This window comes from Vulpes vulpes, chromosome 2 (genome assembly GCF_048418805.1).
Source record: "Vulpes vulpes isolate BD-2025 chromosome 2, VulVul3, whole genome shotgun sequence".
NCBI classification, from domain to species: Eukaryota; Metazoa; Chordata; class Mammalia; order Carnivora; family Canidae; genus Vulpes; species Vulpes vulpes.
Genome location: NC_132781.1, coordinates 37839473 through 37860317, shown reverse-complemented (window position 1 = coordinate 37860317; position 20845 = coordinate 37839473). Strand labels below are relative to the sequence as shown.

Sequence of the window (20845 nt, the reverse complement as noted above, 5' to 3'; positions counted from 1 at the left end):
CGCTAAGTTCCTTATGTGTTTAAATCACAAACAAGTTCATCTGCCCATTTAGAAACTCACATGGAAGCCCTCAAATTGGACCAGTTTTAAAGAAAATATTTTTGTATGTGTGTTTTAATTACAGATACTGAAACAGGGACTTACTGTTGTAGTATTGGAACAGCTTGGGCATACATGCTACCATATACATATACTCTGAGAGGTAGATACCAGGATATTTATTGCCACTTTATAATCATATGAATGAATGAATGGCAGGAAGGAAGGAGAAAGAGGCAGCATCTAAATGCCCTTCAATAGGACACTAGTCCATAATGATGCAGGGCTGTACAAAGAGGAGAAATTTGCAGGTATACATGTGAATGTAGAAAGCACCTTGCAGAGCAGTATATATAATGTGAAACTGGTTTTATATAAAATGAATATATGTGTGCTTAGGAGCATTCTGGAAGGATGCATACCACACTGTTAATATGGCTATTTTGGGGGGTGGAGAGTTAAAATGGAGAAAGGATGTAAATATTTATTCATGAGAGACACAGAGAGAGAGAAGCAGAGACATAGGCAGAGAGAAGCAGGCTCCTCACAGGGAGCCTGATGCGGTACTCAGTCCTGGATCCCAGGATCACAACCTGAGCCAAAGGCAGGTGCCCAACCACTGAGCCACCCAGGTGTCCCTGTATTTTTATTTTTTTAATTAAAAAAAAATTTTTTTAAGATTTTATTTGTACACCCAGCATGGGACTTGAACTCATGACCCCTAAGATCAAGAATTGTTAACTCCACTAACTGAGCTAGCCAGGTGCCTCAGAGACTTATTTTTATGTTACAAACCTCTAATTGTGATGTGGCATTGATAATTTTTTTTGTCATAAGTATATAAAATTATTTTAAAACTACCACAGATAAAACAAGACCACTAGATTAAAATGTCATCCCTTTGCGGGGGCGCCTGGGTGGCTCAGTTGGTTAAGTGTCTAACCACAGCTCAAGTCATGATCTCAGGGTCCTGGGATTGAGCCCTGCATCCAGCTCCCCACTCAGCGGGGAGTCTGCTTATCTCTCTCCTTCTATCCCCCTCCTCTTGCATGTTCATTCTCTCCATCTCTCTCTAATAATAAAATCTTAAAAAGATTCTCTCCTTTCCCCTACCCCCCACCCCCCGCCAAATGTCACCCCTTTGGGAAGCACTTAGTTCTGTTGTTATCTTTGACAATTTTTTATTATTTTAAATACTACTACCTCTCATACTATATTGTAATAATTAGTACTCTGCACTTATTAAAGTCAGGTACTCTCTATTGTTATCTCTTAATTTTCTTTCTTTTCTTTTCTTCTTTCTTTCTTTTCTCTCTTTTCTTTCTTTTCTTTCCTTCCTTCCTTCCTTCCTTCCTTCCTTCCTTCCTTCCTTCCTTTCCTTTCCTTTCCTTTCCTTTCCTTTCCTTTCCTTTCCTTTCCTTTCTTTCCTTTCTTTCCTTTCTTTCCTTAAGATTTTATTCATTTATTCATGAGAGAGAGAGAAAGATAGAGAGGCAGAGACACAGGAAGAGGGAGAAGCAGGCCCCACGCAGGGAGCCCGACGCGGGACTCCATCCTGGGTCTCCCGGATCATACCCTGGGCCGAAGGCAGGCGCTAAACCGCTGAGCCACCCGGGCTGCCCATTATCTCTTAATTTTCAGGGCCTAGACAGTATCTCCATAGGAGATACTTACTAAATATTTGAATGAAAAAAGAAGGTATGGGTAAAATATTTGTAAGGTATATTTTATGAATAATCCTAATATTTATAGCAGTTAAAAATATTATTTTTGTGTTCTGAGGCCATCTCAGGGAGTAAATTTCTGCCTGATTAAATTTCTATTTTCCTTTTCCCAACATTCCTTGAATTTCAGTCATAGGACTAACCTTTCAATTTAAACTCTTTGAAACACTAAAGATTATAGAATTATGAATGTGTTAAAACTATGTTGAGTTTAAATATCTTAATAGCCAACTCTTTATAAATCACTACAGCATTGCCTTGATAATAAATCTAGCAGGTTGATTTTCTGTGTGGAGAAAAGTTCCATTTAAACCTTCTTGCCCTTGCCTTTCATTAGGATTCTGATAATCCTGACCTTCGAGACCGGGGCTATATTTATTGGCGCCTTCTCTCAACGGACCCTGTCACAGCCAAAGAAGTAGTCTTGTCTGAGAAGCCACTGATTTCTGAGGAAACAGATCTTATTGAGCCAACTTTGCTGGATGAGCTCATCTGCCACATTGGATCTTTGGCTTCAGTATACCATAAGCCTCCCAATGCTTTTGTGGAAGGAAGTCATGGAATCCATCGTAAACACTTGCCAATACATCATGGGAGGTAAGCAGATGAACTAGATTTTGAGTGAGAAGTAACTGTTTAGAACAGAATTGGTTTTCCTCATGCTTTTATAGTCTAGAAAAGAACCTGCTGTGCATTTTGCAAACCTGTTACACTGCCCTGGGGGCTCCATCTGAAGACCAGTGACCACAAACATAATAGGTGAAAGGCCTCTGTGTGTTCTAAACTGGAAGTAGATAAGATAATGGCTTTAGAAAATGGTGAAAACTTCTAAACTGGTAAGTTTGAAACTTGCTTAAGTCTGCAGATGGCACTGGAAATCTTGTCAGGGCCGAAAATTTGGAAGAAAGCCTATATGTACCTTTAGCTTTCTTTTCTTTTTTTCCTTTCAGATTTTATTTATTTGAGAGCAAGAGAACAGGAGTGGGGAGGGTTGGTGCAAAGGGAGAACCAGACTCCCTGCTGAGCAGGGAGCCCAACATGGATCATAACCTGAGCTGAAGGCGGCTGTTTAACTGACAGAACCACCTGAGCTCCCCTACCTTTAGCATAACTTTGGTTGAAGGGTATGGATAAAGTTAGCAGATACTTATTTTATGCTATAAAGCTGATAATGAAATAACATTTGCAGGATTGTTTTATAAAAGCAGCCTAGATTCATTCCTTCTACTGGCTTTGGGCTTTGTTTTTTTTCTAGCTCCTTAAGGGATAAGATTAGGTTTCTTGCTTCCTGAGGTAGGCCTGTGTTGCTGTTACCTTCCTCTTAGAACAGCTTTTGCTGCATCCCAAAGATTTGGGACAGTTGTGTTTTCATTTTCATTTGCCTCTATGTACTTTTTTTTAAATTTCTTCTTTGATTTCTTGGTTGACTCATTCATTGTTTAGGAGCATATTGTTTAGCCTCTGTGAATTTATGTTCTCTCCAAATTATTTATTGTGATTGATTGCTAGTTTTATAACATTGTGGTCAAAAAAGATGCATGATATGATTTCAGTCTTTTTGAATTTATGAGACTTGTTTTGGGACCTAACACGTGGTCTGTTTTGGAGAATGTTGCATGTGCACTTTGGATACACGCAGAAATGTGTATTCTGCTGTTTTTGAATATATCTGTTAAAAAAGCATCTGCTCCTGCATGTCATTCAAAGCCACTGCTTCTTGTTGGTCTTCTGTGTGGGTGATATATCCATGATGTAAGTAGAGTCTTGTCCCCTGCTGTTATTGAACTACTGTCAATTTCTTCCTTAATGTCTAATAATAGTTGCTTTATGTATTTAGGCACTCCCATATTGGGTACATGGATATTTATAATTGTTATATTCTCTTGTTGGATTATTTCCTCCCATTAGGTGGTGTCCATCTTTGTTTTTTGTTATAGTCTTTGTTTTAAAGCCTGTTTGGTCCAATATAAATATTACTACCCTATCTTTCTTTTTTTGCTTCCATTTGCATGGTAAATATTTTTACACTCTATTTTCAGTCTGCATGTGTCTTTAGGTCTGAAGTGAGTCTCTTGTGGGGAGAGTATATTTGGCTCTTGGTTTTTTTTTTTTTTTTTTTTTAAGACTTTTTTTATTTATTAATGAGAGATACACAGAGAGAACGAGAGTGGCAGAGGGAGAAGAAGCAGGCTCCATGCAGGGAGCCTGACGTGGGACTCCATCCCGGGTCTCCAGGATCAGGCCCTGGGCCAAAGGTGGTACTAAACTGCTGAGCCACCTGGGCTGCCTGGCTCTTGTTTTTTTTTTTTTTGCTTTTGTTTTTTTTTAAGATTTTATTTATTTATTCATAGAGACACAGAGAGAGAGAGGCAGAGACACAGGCAGAGGGAGAAGCAGGCACCATGCAGGGAGCCCAATGCGGACTCGATCCGGGTCTCCAGGATCACGCCCCGGGCTGCAGGCGGCGCTAAACCACTGCGCCACCGGGGCTGCCCGGCTCTTGTTTTTTTAATTCATTCAGCCACTCGTTTTTTTTGATTAGAACATTCAAACAGAGTTGAGATGCAGCAGTGCTGTTCTAAGAGGGAAGATTATAGCAGTACCTTCCTGAGGCCAATTTCGGAAATAAGTAAATCCCAACCTCACCTTATACCTAAAGCAAGTAGAAAAAAAACAAATCACAAAGCCAGTAGAAGGAAGGAAATAATAAAGATTAGAGCAAAAATAAATGAAATAGAGACAAAAAAAATAACAATAGATTAAGGAAACCAGGAGCTGGTTCTCTGAAAAGATCAATAAAATTGATAAGTCTATAGTCAGGTTCATCGAAAAAAGGAAGAGAAAGGACTTACTTAAAGAGGAAAGGGGGGATCCCTGGGTGACACAGCGGTTTGGCGCCTGCCTTTGGCCCAGGGTGTGATCCTGGAGACCCGGGATCGAGTCCCACGTCCGGCTCCCGGTGCATGGAGCCTGCTTCTCCCTCTGCCTGTGTCTCTGCCTCTCTCTCTCTCTGTGTGTGACTGTCATAAATAAATAAAAAAATTAAAAAAAATAATAAAGAGGAAAGGGCAACATCCAAGCAAATGTTTATTGATATTCATTAGCCTTCACATGAGTTGAATCTGGTTTTAGGGCAGATGCTGTGATTTTTACTCAAAGGAAGTTGTGGCTTCATAAGGATTAGGCCTTGTAACAGTAGGATGTTTCTCTTGTAGGCATGCATATTTAACCTAGATATGACCATTTGACTAATAAGTACACCACCTCCTAGTCTGTTAAGTTTGGGTGATAAATAGGGATTTTCTTTTTAACTTGGCTCCGTAACCATATTTATATGCCATTTAGATTACTTGTGATAAGTAATATCACAATATTGATAGCTTTTGACCCTTGGGAGGGGAAGTGAAAAAAAAAATCAACAAATAAAAACAACCCTTCCTTGAACATAAGTAAAGAACCAATATTTATACTAGAAAAAGAAACAGGGTCAGCCCCCGTGGCACAGCGGTTTAGTGCTGCCTGCAGCCCAGGGTGTGATCCTGGAGACCCACGATCGAGTCCCATGCCAGGCTCTCTGCATGGAGCTTGCTTCTCCCTCTGCCTGTGTCTCTCCCTCTCTCTCTCTCTCACTCATGAATAAATAAATAAATAAATTTTTAAAAAAGAAAAAAAGAAACAATCTCTTACATAAGATCTTTATCTGATTAATAGTCTTTAATTTGTTACCTTCACAATTCCTTATGTGGTTCCTTTTTAGACAAAAAAAGGATTTTTTGGTCCATTGTGCTTGTATTATCTTTTTAAAGGAAACACAAATGCATAAAAATTCCCTTTGAAATAAACGGGGATGATATATTGTTCCAAATGGTATATCTATAATAGCACAGACATTACCTAGCTCTCTTCTGCAGCATTCAGTTAAGAAGGGATAAGGCTCTGACATGAAATACAGCTACACTGTAAAACCTTACTCTGCCTCTTCTAGAGATCTAAAAATGCTTACTTAACTAAATCTTTTAATATCTACTTGGGAAAGCAAAAAGTGCTTTCCAGTTGGGTATTGCTTACTAAAACTTGTCAGCTGCTCTGGGCAGCGGGGAGGTGAGAGGGTAAATAGTTGCCTAATTTAGAAAAATCTCACCTTTTAAAAAATACTGCTTTGATGACAATTAGGCAGTTATTTCCAGGAGTTTACAATGGAGAACATTTTCGTGTTTTCTTGTGTTTGTCATTTAGAAAAAATGCATAATGGTTTGCCATCTTCTTGTTGAAACCATGGGATCATTTACTTCTTTTCATCTAACTCTCTTTTTCTTCTCATGGAAGGAAAATATGTGCACTGTTACTTCTTTTGCCTTCTGTGTAGAGGTCCTGATAAACAATATGACAGAACACTTCTTAAATGGCACATGTCATGAGATGATAGAATTTCGTGTTCAGAGAACATCCTTTATAGAGATTTCATGTATTTCTTGGCAGGTGCATATGAAATTGCTTCCCTCTTTTGACTTCTTTATTAATTTTTGGCTGTATATGCTCCTCTTCCCCCACTCTAGATACTTCTTATCTTGGTTTCCTTGACACTTTTTGCTCCTAAGTCATCTTTCTTAGATTGTTTTTCTGTCTTTAATCTTTGCTGTTCTGTGTTCGTTCTCTTTCTAGTCATTAATCTTGAATGTGTTGCGAGGCTCATTCTGAACTTGCTCTCTCTGTGCTTCTCTTTGTATTCCCTTCTGGGACTGATCTACTAAGCACAGCCACTGATGTATTACAAGGCCTTTCCATTTTATACCATGTTTTCGTTTCATCCTGCCTAAAATAGATCCCTGTGTTTGGGTAACATTGTTACCATTTTATGATGAGGAGTCTTTGTCTCAGAAAAGTTGTCACTTGCCCAAGATCACATGGTCATTTTTGGAGCCAACATTTGATCTCTGTCTGCTTACTCTAGACCGCCTACTACTCCTCCTGCCACACTCACGGTGCTCTGCTGATTTCACCTGACATGTGTGTCTGATTTCTTCCCGAACTCTGACTGCCAGTCCCTTGTCCTTGGCTATCTGTTTGACTTCTTTTTTTTTTTTTTAATAAAGATTTTATTTATTTATTCATGAGAGAGAGAGAGAGGCAGAGACACTGGCAGAGGGAGAAGCAGGCTCCATGCAGGGAGCCCAACATGGGACTCGATCCCGGGTCTCTAGGATCACACCCTGGGCTGAAGGCAGGCACTAAACTGCTGAGCCACCCGGGCTGCCCTGTTTGATTTCTTCATTTGTGTCTCATACTTGAAATTTAACAGTTGAGCACAACATTTGTTTTCCCATCATCCTTTCAGTTTCCTCTGTCATTGTGAGGAGCATCAGCAGTCTTTTTGCTTCTTAGTTTTTGTTTGTTTATTCTGAGTTTGATTATTCATTTTTCTCTCTTTTATGTTCAAGAAAATATCATTAATAGAATTTTTACAGTATTTTTTCTTTGTATTAATCTCAGAAAACATGCAAGATAGAGTGGGATAACAAATTCCTGTCTACTCTTCACTCAGGTTCAGCAGTTCTTACTATTTTGCCAAACTTGTTTCATGTATCTCCCCCACAATTTTTTATTTTTTGAGGGAGCTGGAGTACTTTAAGTCAAATCTCAGACTTCCTCTCATTTTACCTTTACTTGGTATCTCTAACAGATAAGGACTTTTAAAAAAAAAAAAAAATCACAGGGCACCTGGGTGGCTCAGTGGTTGAGCATCTGCCTCTGGCTCAGGTCATGATCCCAGGGTCTTGGGGTTGAGTCCCACATTGGGTGCCCCATGGGGAGCCTACTTCTCCCTTTGCCTGTGTCTCTGCCTCTCCCTGAGTGTCTCTCATGAATAAATAAATAAAATGTTAAAAAAATCAATAAATTATCCAGCCTAATTAGAAAAAATTATTTAATATTACACAAGCAGTCTTAACTATTTTTAGATTTTCTTAATTGTCATTCTCTATTCTCTTTTAAAATTTATCTAAGTTTGGTTTTATTTTGTTTTTAAATGTTTGGAAGAATTCACAGTGAAGCTGTCTGAGCCTGGAATTTTCCTTGTGGAATTCCTCCCCCCTCTTTGAAATTATATGCCATTTGTGATCATCTTAATAGTGCACTAACCATTAGTGTGTAGCTCAGTAGACTTGTATGTATGTATACAATCATAACCACTACCCTGATCAGATATTTCCAGGACTCTAGAAGAGTCCTCATGTCCCTTTGCTGTTAATACCCACTTACCAGAGATAACCGTTGTTTTGACTTCCATCACAATAGTTTTGCTTATTTTTGAACATGATATAAATCAGTTATCTGTTTCTGTTTATTGGTATATAGTATTCCATTGCCCACATATGCCACAATTTATATTTTCTGTTGACATACCTTTTTTCAGTTTGGGGCTCTTACAGATAAAGCTGCTATGAATATTCTGTGTACGTCTTAGTAGACTTACATACTTCTCTTGTGTATACACCTAGGAATGGAATTGTTGGATCATAGAAGAGATGTATATTTAGCCTCAGGAGACGTTGCCAGTTTTCCCAAGAAGTCCTACCAATGTACACTTCCAGCAGTGTATAAGAGTTCTAGGTGATTCACACCCTGAGGAGCACTTGGGGTTGTCAATCATATTAGTTTTTGCCATTCTGTGAGATATGGGGCCTTGCTTTACTTTGCATTTGCATTTGTTAAGTGAGTCCAGGTCATCATTTTTTTCCTTTCATACTTAATGTTTTCTGTAGAAACTTTTATCTACTCCAAGGCCATCAAGCTACTCTCCTAGGTTTTCCCCTTCACATATATGTCCACTTTGTCTCTTTAATTTTTATTTTGTGAGGTACAAAAGCCAAGGTTCATTTTTTTTTCTCACACACCTATCCAGTTGACCCAACAACATCTACTGTCTCTTGGAACTCATCACTTGCTTTTAATTTATTTTTATTTTATTTTATTTTTTAAAAGGATTTTATTTATTTATTCACAAGAGACACAGAGAGAGACACAGAGACACAGGGAGAAGGAGAAGCAGGCTCCATGCTGGGAACCCGACGCAGGACTCAATCCCGGGACTCCAGGATCATGCCCTGGGCCGAAGGCAGGTGCCAAACTGCTGAGCCACCCAGGGATCCCACTTTTTATTTTTATGTAGCAGTTGAGATTACTCTTTCCTGATCTCCATGCTCATTTTTCCACCTTTAGTCCATTTGAGACACAGCTGCTAGAGGGATGTTTCTGAAATGTTACTTTTAGTTCTTTGTTCAACAAATCAAAGTGATTCTGTATTGCTTATCATAAAAAATTAATTTTTCAGGCTAGTTTTCAAAGTTTTATCTCCCCATCTTCTGTTTCCCAGAATCTTAATCCCAATCCCTGCCCCTGCCAACATCATTTTTTACCACCTCTACTGTCAGATTGTTCATTTCTGTGCCTTTGCACAAACCATCCCTTCCTTTAGGGGAGGTCTTTCCCTGGTAGTTCCTCATAACTGTGCTATTCTTCAAACTCTAGTCATAAAACCATTCTCAGAAGCTTTTAGAATCAGTCCTACCTGGCTTGTTTTGCTTGTCATCTATATCCCGTCCATATGCAGACACTCATACAGTACTCATTTCTGCTGTTACACAGTGAATATGCTTTGCAGTCATCCTGTAAATGCTGCTTTTTGTTGTTGTTTAAGTTGAGGACAGGAGATATATTTCCTTTTTTAAAAATATAGCCCCCCCCCCAAAAAAAAAATATAGCCCCAAGGGACGCCTGGGTGGCTCAGGGGTTGAGCATCTGCCTTCTGCTCAGGGTGTGATCCCATGGTCCCCGGATCAAGTCCCACATCGGGCTCCGTGCATGGAGCCTGCTTCTCCCTCTATCTATGTCTCTGCCTGCCTCTCTCTCTCTGTGTCTCTCGTGAATAAATAAATAAAATCTTAAAAAAAAAAAAAATACAGCCCCAAGGTTCTCATTATAGTGCTCTGTCATAGTGTAGGTACTCAGTTAAAATGGACTGACTGATGAGGTTACATAGTATACATTAATTTTCATTGTAGCAACTATTTATTTTTATTTATCTTGATAAAAATAAGAATTGCTGTCATCTCTTCATGTGCATCAACAAATGATTATGAAATAAGTTTTTTAGGGGTGCCTAACTGGCTTAATTGGTAGAGCATGGAACCCTTCATCTTAGTGTTGTGAGTTTGAGCCCCACATTGAGTGTAGAGATTGTTTAAAAATAAAATCTTTTAAAAAAATAACACTGCTAAAAAAAATAAATGAAATAAAGTGTGTGGGGATTTTTCGGTGTTTCTTTTTCCCTTCCTCCTCTATTTTCTGGATCTGACATTCACTTGTTGCCTTGTTATTATGTCCTGGGTGAAAGTGACTTTTTTTCTTTTCCCCTCTTTGTGTGTGTGACTGCAGCACTGATGCAGGTGACAGCCCTGTTGGCACCACCACTGCCACGAACCTGGAACAGCCTCAGGTTATCCCCTCTCAAGGTGACCTTCTAGGAGATCTCTTAAACCTTGACCTTGGTCCCCCAGTCAATGTGCCACAGGTGTCCTCAATGCAGATGGGAGCAGTGGATCTCTTGGGAGGAGGACTAGATAGTCTGGTAAGTATTTTTCTTCCTTCATTCTTTCTTTTGGTTATTTTTCATTCTTGATATGCTGAAGAGCTTTAAATTATTCAGCTTTTTAGAATTAGACCTTTCCTTGATGAGCAGAGCAATGTCCTTTGATAAAGGACAGGATTATTTGTCTTCATAGAATTAGTTGATACTGTCAATTAATTAATTAATCCTTATGGGGCATGTTTGCAGATGTGTACGAGATTGTTTTGTTGTCTTGCCTGTAAACAGAAGCTTGATATTTAGCCAGCCTGTTGTTCAGCACTCTTTAATATTTAGTATCTTTTCCAGAGCTTATTATTATTCCCGCTTCTTAACTCTGGAGAGCCCCTATAATTCCTTTTTTCCTTGAACAGCATTTAAATGACCTCATAGAGATCATCCTGTTTTGAGGGTTTCAAACCTTTGCCTTTTTTTATATTTTATTGGTGTATGCCCTAATTCTGAAAGGTTTTGAGGCAGCCATTTGAGCCATTTGTGTAAAAAATGTACCTTTATTCCAGTTGGGAGGTACTGCTTGATTGGTTCTTCTTGTCCCCCTTCTTCCTCCCACCCATACTTCCAATTTAATTAGCTTCCAGGATTCTAATAATAAAAGGCTCCAAAGTCTAGAGTATCTGTGAATATGTGACACCAGTGGAACTAAAATTAGTTTCTGTTGCTGTACAAAATAAATGAGAAATATTAAGGATGACCTTCCATCTGTGTAGAGAAGGCTGGAAAAATAATAGGTCACATCACATGGCTCCCTACAAACCAGGTTTTTAATTGTGGTAGAATTAGAGGGGCTCTTTCAGCTAGACATTTGTACATGTTTTTCTCCAAAGATGCCCAACAAACTTATTTCCCAACATCAGAAATTGGAAGACATGCCATAGATATGAAAATATATGTTCTCAGAGATTACATAAACTAAACAGCCTCACTTTCTGCTACACACACCAGCATTTTCTTTTCTACCTTATGAGCAGCATTATGTCTGGGATTTATGCCAGCCAGTACAGGTACATTTAATTCTTGGCTGGCAGAGGGTCTAAGAAAATAGGGTTACAGTCCTCTCTCTGTGGGTTGTGCATTTTAGTAATGGAAAGTCACTGCTTTCAGAGTCTGTACACTGACCAAGCTCTAGACACCAGCTCATAAAAATGCAAATAACATTCCTTATTGTGTTTCTTGGGAATATTAGCATTTGCTTTTCATACTCATTTCTTTAATGAGTGGAGTTGACCAATTATATAAGGATAGTTTCCTCATATAATTGTCATGGCTATCTAGCCACCCTGTAGACTCAGAAGAATCTGTGGAGTCTCTCAGGAGACTAAAAATGAATACTGAAATATTAATGGATTCTCCCAGAAATCCCACATAACCTTTGAAATAACTCTCCCTGTTCTGTTGACACATCACCCACAGGTTATGTGTTATGTTGTCTTCAAGTTTATGCCTTAACAACCCTACTTATTAATTTATCTGGCGGCTGACAACATGATGGACTCACTCTGAACCTAAAAATGACATTTAAGCTTATAGGATGGAGGGGAGAAAGAGGCCCTAGATTTTAATGTTGTCTGGCCCAGGATTTTATGCTCTTGCTTCTTGAGCCACGTTAGCATGGAAGGAAAGAGCCATGGTATTTCTGTGTGGCTTTGTATTAGCAGTTGCTGGCCCTTAACATCCATGAGTTTTCTCCTTATATTTTGCTTAGCTATCCACTCCTCTATTAGGATTCCCACAGGTATTACTTTAAATAGAAAAAGTGTCACATTTTTAGGTTGTAGTAGCCAAAGTCACACACATGGGCCTTTTTCTTTCTTTTTTCATAAAGGATGTTCTTTTTGGGGTGGGGAGTACATTATTTTTCTATTTGGATTTGTAAATATTTTACAGCCTTTGCTGTGTAGGCCCATTAATATTCCTGTGTAACTGTATTTTACGACTTCTTGACTTCAGGATTCAAAATGGTATACTTGGTGTTATAGCCCTAGAAAGTCATGCAGTTTTCAGCTTATTCTGTGATATAAATATATCTCAGAAATAAAAATGAGTAAAAAGCTTTTCTTTTTGCTTTGGATCTGTATGGGGTTAAATATATATTCACTCAGAGAACTAAGATCCTTTTAAGAGAACATCACAAGGAAGGCCTAAATCTGACTGTGTGGAAGGTGAGTTTCCAAGGCAGCTGTAGTCTATGCTGTTTTTAAAATGCTTTTATTGTTCTTTTGTAAATTATCTAATTTAAAGAGGGAAATACTCCTTGAAGTTTTTAATCTATATAGATAGTGCTGTGTCTTGAATGATTCTTTTCCTTACAGCAGTGTTTCTCAAACTATAGTGTAAATCTATATAAATTCCATATATCTCCTAGAGATCTTGTATAAAGCAGATTCTGACTTAGTTGGTCTGTAGTGAGACCGAGGAATCTGCATTTCTAACAAATTCCTGGCTCCATGGGCCATATTTTGCATAAAGCCATAGCATTTCTGGGACCACTATGAACCACTTCAGTTTGGTGCTTGAACCATAGTTTTTAGTAAACCCAGGTGTCTTTTACTCTTGACTTCAGCAGTAAGCACACTCCTGGAAAGAGAGTCCCTCCTCTGCCCCAAATTGAGGGAGAGCAAGAAACTCCTGAAATTATTTTGGATAATAATTAAAGAAGGAAAGGTCCTTTTATTCTCTAAGAAGAATAGTGTTGCTGGGAGTCATAGCTTTTCATCCAGACCCCGATAAAAAAAATTGGCCTGAGTTAGAGTTATGTGTTCACCTGGCAAGGAGATTACCTTAGTGTTCACTTCAGAAGGGCAGACAGTGAGGCCTCTATGATTTCTACTGCTTTTATTATTGCTAACAGAACCCTACCCATAGGGGTCAGTGGTGTGCTGCTAATGAAGTATAGCAGCTACAGACCTTTTATTTAAGCTTTGGGGTTCTCAATTACAGCTGCAGAGTTAGTCCCACATTAGTACCATAAATTAAAAAAAAAAATATCGAGGTGCCTGGGTGACTCAGTTTCAGCTCAGGTCTTGAGATCAAGCTGAGTCAGGCTCCACACTCAGAAGGGAGTTGGCTTGAGATTCTCTCCCACGCCCCCGCCCCTATCTCTGGTTATATATGCTCACGCTCTCTCTCTCAAATAAATAAATCTTAAGAACAAAACAAAATTGTCAGTGTTTAGGCCCAATCCTAGAGCAATTAAACAATTTCTGGGAGACAGGACCTAGACATTGATACTTTGGAAAGATAACCCAGGTTATTTTTATTTTGTATCCAAGGTTCAGAACATTGAGCCAAAGGAAGTTCCAAATGGAGATAGGTAGAGATGTTAAAAATTGAACTCTAAGCCAAGACAGTGATTTCTACCAAAGAATTATGTTCTGATGAGCCGCTTCAGTACCTCCTACACAGCAGACCTCTCTGACTTTACCTGTGTTCATTCCCCTGCCCCAGGACATTTTTATTGTATTTTGCAGTTAGGTAGTCCAGCCTACCAGAAATTGGCCAAAAGTCGAATTTGACCAATTTAGATTTAATTGCTCAGTCCCAGGGTTCTTTCTACCTCTGTTCATTTTGCATAATTAGAGATTGAAAGTCATTTTTGTATTTTAGATTGTCGCTTATTTCTCTGTTCCTCTTTTTTTTTTTTTTAATATGAAAAGAGAGAGTATGCACACAGGGCCAGGCAGAGGGGCAAAGGGAGAGGGAGAGAGAGAGAATCCCAAGTATGCTCGTGTTCAGTGCGGAGCCCAACATGGCGCTCAATCTCAAAACCTTAAGATCATGACCTGAGCTGAAACCAAGAGTTGGACACTTAATCAGCTGAGCCACCCAGGCGCCCCTCTGTACTTCTGACTTAAAATTTGCATATTAACCAGTGAAAGTTATTCTTCTCTTTTCATATTCTGGTGATCCTCCCATTAGATCTCGTTAACCTTCTTCCATTGTTGTAGTTGTAAAATTTTGAGATTTAGTGAATTGAGAATCAGAATTGTCATTAAGGAAGTACTTTATTTACTCTATTATTATTTGCCACAACATACCTGAAGACTCCAGCCTTCTTCCATCAATAATAGTGACTCATAACAGCTGTGATTTTTTAACTAAAAAGAATGAGTGGGGATATTGCTATGTAAAGAAAACACACACGTATATCCTCCATGCCTCCTAGTTGATTCTTATTTATATATTGTGGAGGCAGGTACCTTTGAAAATCATTGATTTAGGCAGAGCTTCAGATTTTAAAAATGGAATGCTTTTTCACCATAGGACTCAAATCAAAATGGGTTTCTTCCATATTCTTTTCATTCTCCTTACTGAAATATCCTCATTTTTAGTTTCTGCCTATCTCAGCGTATTCTCTTTTGCTTGTACTCTGCAGATAGTTTCCTCTTTCTGTTACTATAAACTTAACTGTCACCTTGATGTGGATTGATTTTAGTGAAACTTACGTGGTTGATGTGTTCTACATGTAAAGCAGGATAGCAGATCTAAATATAGGCTTACAAAGTTATTTGAGTCTTTTTGTTTCTTCGTTTCAGAAATCTTCTATGGGTTTTTTATGCCTCTCATGTGGAACCTAAGAAAGTGCTCATTCTGAGTGTATAACTTTTCTGACAGTTCAAATCCTATTTTGGTGTAGTGTGGGAGATAACCTGATGTCCATGTTCATAACTCTTGCATACATGTTATAAAGATACATTATTTGCTAATAAGTCTGACATCTGTGAAAATCGCTAAAGTAATAATTGAATCTTGATTTTTTTTTTTTTTTTTTGGTCACCTTTACTTTCAGTGTGTCAGCAGAGGCCTTGGTTAAAAGCCTTTTATTCATCCAAGGTGCTGTGCATTATTCTATTATTCTATTTAGATAAATGGTGCTATTTTGCATCAAGACTGGAAAGGAAGCATTATCCAGAATGCCTTTTTCTTTTTGCTGACAAAGGTTTTCCATCCAGAGAAATGTCCTTTCAGTGTGCCCAGCTGGAGTATGTAGGCTAGAGGAGAAACTGCCTTTTCCTAACTGCAGTGTATGTTTTTCAAATCCTCCCACTCTATCTGTTGTTGTTTTCTCTCCAGTGTAATTAATGTACAGTGTTAATGTCAGGTGTATGATATAGTGATCCAGCAGTTCTTTACACTTTTCAGTGCTTATCATGATAAGTGTACCCTCCTACCCTGTTTCTTACAAGTGTTTTTTTTTTTTTAAAGAACAGATTTTTTAAATCTTTTTTTTAAAAAGATTTTATTTGTTTATTCATGAGAGAGGCAGAGAGAGAAGCAGGCTCCATGCAGGGAGCCCTATGTGGGACTCGATCCTGGGACTCTAGGATCACGCCCTGGGCCGAAGGCAGGTGCTCAACCGTTGAGCCACCCAGATGTCCTATCTTACAGGTTTTTATTTTTACCTTTCAGAAAAAAAAAAAAATTTAACCTTTCAGAAATTTTAAGTCTGGTACTATTTCAGTGATGATTGTAGTTGTTTTAGCCCATAGGACTAAATAATTACCCAATACTGAGTTTCTATTTCTGTTCCAGTTTCCTGTGCTTAGAACTTTTATAATTTCTAATCCCCAAAATAACTCTGCAAGGAAATCTGTATTGGGCCCCATTTCACAGAAAACAGAAAGGTGACATAGCAAGTAAGTCTCAGAGTCAAGATTTGAATCCAAGACTATCCTGTGATTCCTCCAGTTTGTTTGTTATTGTCATCGTCTTGAATAGAGTCCAGTCTGACTTAACTTTGGTCCTTCTCAAATGAGTGTACACAGTCTCTGGAGTACACAGTGAAGTACAGGATGTAGAACAAACTTGACTCTCCCATCTTGCAGTGTCATTCTTCTTGATGGTAAGGATTGTAAATACGGACTAAACACTGCTGTGTTAAGGTTTAGAATGTAAAATTGCAGAAATGCTTACGGTAGAACACAAGGCTTGTTTGCCCTGCGCCTTTTCTCACTGTACCTCCCCAGTGCTCTGGGTATATGCGTTTGGGCTGGCTTGCCACTAGGACACATTATGAAAGTTTGAGAAAGACGAGAAGTGTATTCATTTGTGAAAAGAGGGACTAGGTAAGTTCATACATCTATCTTGCAGCAAAAGGAACAAGATCATTCATTTTACCCTCTTGTAAGCAGAGCTGTGAAATCTTATCTTCTCATCTATTGGCAGTGAGCTGTGGTATGAGACACCAACTGCTTCAGAGCAAATAAATGATGCACAGTGCATTCTTCTGCTGAAAACTTGCTGTCAGAACTGCTCAGACAATAATATATTTCTTTTCTAGAGAGGACTTTGGCGTGGGATGAGGGCTGGCCTTTTTTTTCCTTGATTGGTTCCATTCCTGTGTTTTGGAAATACCGATGCTGATAAGTTGTGCTAAGCCAGTTGATGCAACCATTTCTTCAGCCTTCTGTCCATTTTGTGATAATTTTCTCCAATAAAATGATTCATTTCAAAATTATCTCCCCAAGAAGTAATACTGCCAGTAGCCCTGCTTATGTGGTTAATAGAACATTCATTCACCGAATCATTATTTGAGTGCTGATTCTTTTTTTTTATTATTATTTTTTTAATTTTTATTTATTTTTATTTATTTATGATAGTCACAGAGAGAGAGAGAGGCAGAGACACAGGCAGAGGGAGAAGCAGGCTCCATGCACCAGGAACCCGATGTGGGATTCGATCCCGGGTCTCCAGGATCGCGCCCTGGGCCAAAGGCAGGCGCCAAACCGCTGCGCCACACAGGGATCCCTGAGTGCTGATTCTATATCAAACTTTTTTCTATATATTAGGAATATAGTTGTGACTTGTCCTTGCAAGCTTATATTCTAGTTGGGGAAGAGAGATGAAACGATATAGTTGGATAGTAAGTATTGCAAAAGAAAATGAAACAGGTTGCATAACTTCTGTGGATTTTTACTCTACTCATCATGGGGTTCTGTTGGGCCTAAGAGACTGATAGTGCCACATTCTTCTGTTCCCTATTCCATCTCAGGAAGTATTCTCTTACATCTTCCTCGTTTTCTTTTGATATAAACCTTTCTTTTGATATAAACCTTTTTTTCCCATCAAGCTAAGGAGTCTTTGGGTGATTTTATATGATCATAACTCATGCTATTCCACATCAAGTTCATTCTTAGCCATCAGCTTATTTAATAGCTTTTGCATGGTTACAGATTCTTTTCACCAATTTGATTAGTGAAATTTTATGATGCTTTTCTGAATAGCTTTTTGAAGATCAAATTAATATTGGCAGCCAAACAGCTGAAAATTACACTTTTACCTAGGAGATGATATGCACCTTCTAAAATCTGAAACCCTAATAGGAAGAACACAGACTGCTGTTTTTGACACCAATAGGATTTGGGTCTAAAATTCTTTGTAGTGGTAATCACTGTGTACTATTTTTACATCATTTATTTTGACTCCTGAATAATAGAGCTGTTGGTAAGCTATATAACTGGCAGCATTCCTGTAGACTCCCATTAATTAAATCCATTCTGAAAAGCATCAAATGAAAAAGGTAATAACTAGACAGGAGCAAAGAAATTTCTGAGCTTAAGATCTGTACTTCTAATTAAGAGAATGTCTTCAGATATTCAGCACCACAGGTTTAGAAGAAGGTAGGTGTATTTTGGACGAGTCTGATATATGTACCTAAAAGGGGCTAACCAAGATCAGCCATTGTAATCATTTGTGGGATTTGGAGTGGAGGGGGTCTACTTAGTGGCCATCTCAGTTGATACTCTTTTATAAAAGACTTTCTTTTCTTGGACTCAGGTAGACTTGTTGCCTTAGAGAACCTTACTCAGGAATTCTCCCACCCTATTTCTGCTATTGTAGTATATTGTCATTGGATGAGGGTGTTTCCTTTTGGTATCTAGCTGAACTAGAGCTGTGGGCAGGCTCAGCTTAAACTTTTGGCTTAACCTGGCTCTGTTGCAGAGATCATGTAACTATGCTGAAATCTCGTTAGCACATAAGTTACAATAAGTCACCATGAAATCATTGTTTTCCATCCAGTTACTCGATTTCAACACTGCAAGGACATATTACTATGTAGTTGAACATGAACTGAGCCCAATTCAGCACTACTTCAGGAATGGTAAAGTGGCCACTCTTTGGCAGTAGCCAAATGTTTAGTAGTATTCTCAGTGCCATTTAATGACTACAACTACCAGGATTTAGATTGAGGATTATGAGAACCAAACCACTATGGCTTGCATACCACTAACCATGCCACCATTTGGACTTGGATATCAGCTACAGACCTTTAGGAAAATTCTGCTCAATTTTCAGCGTTGGAAATATTCTTTTGCTAAGATTGGCACTTTGCTTTTCTACATCTTCCTCTATCCTGACATTATTTTCTTCATGGAGAAAATGGCAGGGAATCCTGGGAACAGCGGGAATTCGATAGTTCCAAGAGACACTTAAAACACGGTAGCTAGACACCTAAAATGGAGATTGAAGCCATGACCTGCACACCTAGCCCTTTCACTAGGCTCTCACCAGCTCACTAGGTAACAGATACCACTGAATTTTTACAAGTCCTCAGTTGGCTGATTTTGTACCCTACCTGATAAGTATGACCGGCAGATGACTCTTGTCTGACTCCAGATAATACCAACAGCTAAACTGAAATGGTTAATGGCTTGTCCAGGCCAACACGAGAAGAATTTCTCTGTATTTTATTCAGCTTTCCAGCTTTCTTCTTTCTTTTTCTTGATTACTATCTGCATCATCCTGCTTGTCGCTGTGAACAGGAAAGACCATTCCCTGGGTAACTGCCTCCCATGCTTGCTGACATCTCTTTATTAGTCACTCCTACCCATCACTGTGCTATCACCCCTATCGTATTTTCTGAGATGAAGATGATATCCTTCCTCAGGAGCTTCTTCAGGCAAAAGGAGAGATGCTGAATAAAGTCTGAGTAAGTTATAGATTTGCTGGGTAACAAACATGTTTTGAAATTATCCTTTCCCTTTGCTCTCTGGACATAATGACACAGGTGAACATTTATATTTTTGGCTACGTGTCTCTTAATACCCTTTGGATTCTGTCTCTTAAGATCAGAGTTCTTGATTCTATGTTGAGGCTGAATTGTATCTGATACACTAAACATAAACATGGGACTATTGGGATTGCTTTTCAATTTCATGTTTTTGAATGAAATTCACAAGCAGCATGGTGGGGAGAATACATTCAGATCTTATCCAGCTAAGATAATGTTCATACAATACTCAGAGATAACAAGAATGAAATCTAAGAAAGTATGGGCTATACATGGGCTTTACTTTGGAAGTAACACCACCAATGAGTGTCTTTTCTCAATGCCTTTTATTGAATTTAGCCTATTGGATAAAACCACCATTTCTCTTCCAGTGTATTTTTTCATTCTTGCCACTGAGTGCCAACCAGGTACATACAGAATTCCATCTCTATTAAGCTTGGCTTATAAGCCTGGCCAGAAGGGAAGAGAATGGTTGAGGGGAAGAAAGGGTAAGCTCATTAGAAAGTCAAACCAGATCAAAAAGCATCAGGACAAACAAGATATTGTGCATCCTCCTCTTCCTTAATTACGGGTTTTGGGTTTTTTTCTTCTTCTCCAGGTCTAGCTTTCTTTTTATTCAGGTGTTAGCTCCAAAGTCATTTTCAAACAGGTAAATCTTTTTGATTCCAAACATTAGTTAATTCTCCAAAGCATTGGTTCTCAATCTTGTTTATACATTAGAATCACTAGGAGAGCTTTTCAGAGTTCTGATTCCCAGGCTCCACCCTAGAACGGTTAAATCACTACCTCTGGTGGGGTGCCTGGGTGGTTCGGTCAGTCAAGCCTCTGCTTTTGGCTCAGGTCATGATCCTGGAGTCCAGGATTGAGCCCCCCTGCTCAGTGGGGAGTCTGCTTCTCCCTCTTCCTCTGCCCCTCCCCCTGCTCTTTTCTCTCTCTCTCTCGCTTACTCTCTCACTCTCTCAAATAAAATCCTTAAAAAAAAAATCACTACCTCTGGGGGTGAGAGGCATCAGTATTTTTTTAAATGCCTCCCACTATACACACACATAGGTGGTTAATTTAGGTATCTAAGGTTGAAAATCATAGTTGATAGGACACAACCGAAGTAGTTATTACTACTCTAAACTCTTAGAAAGTTTAGATCTTATGAAACTTCCCAAGGTTTTATGAAGGAGAAATTAAAAACTAAAGACCTAAAGAAAAAAAGAAAAAAAAAAAAAACTAAAGACCTCCCTGCCTTTAGTTAGCCTGCCTTTGCAAACTTAATTTCTGTGACCTTTTTTCCCCCACACATATCTACTCTGTGCTCACTTTAATTGCGCTACTCATTCTTCTTGATCTTGCTTTTATTCATGTTTTTTGCAGCGTTTGTGCATGCTGTTTGCTTTTATAATCCCTTTTTGCTTTTATAATCCCACACTACCACCTCTT

At 38.7% G+C, this 20845-nt stretch overlaps 1 protein-coding gene across 2 annotated transcripts in view; it reads left to right on the top strand.

The window, feature by feature from the left end:
- Positions 1-20845, top strand: part of AP2B1 (adaptor related protein complex 2 subunit beta 1) — a 133894-nt gene that overhangs the window by 60466 nt on the left and 52583 nt on the right. For both annotated transcript variants that reach the window (XM_025996131.2, XM_025996129.2), the window contains exons 13-14: positions 2101-2360; positions 10197-10389. In XM_025996131.2, the coding sequence (XP_025851916.1) occupies positions 2101-2360; positions 10197-10389 (453 nt within the window). The remainder of the gene's footprint in view (positions 1-2100; positions 2361-10196; positions 10390-20845) is intronic.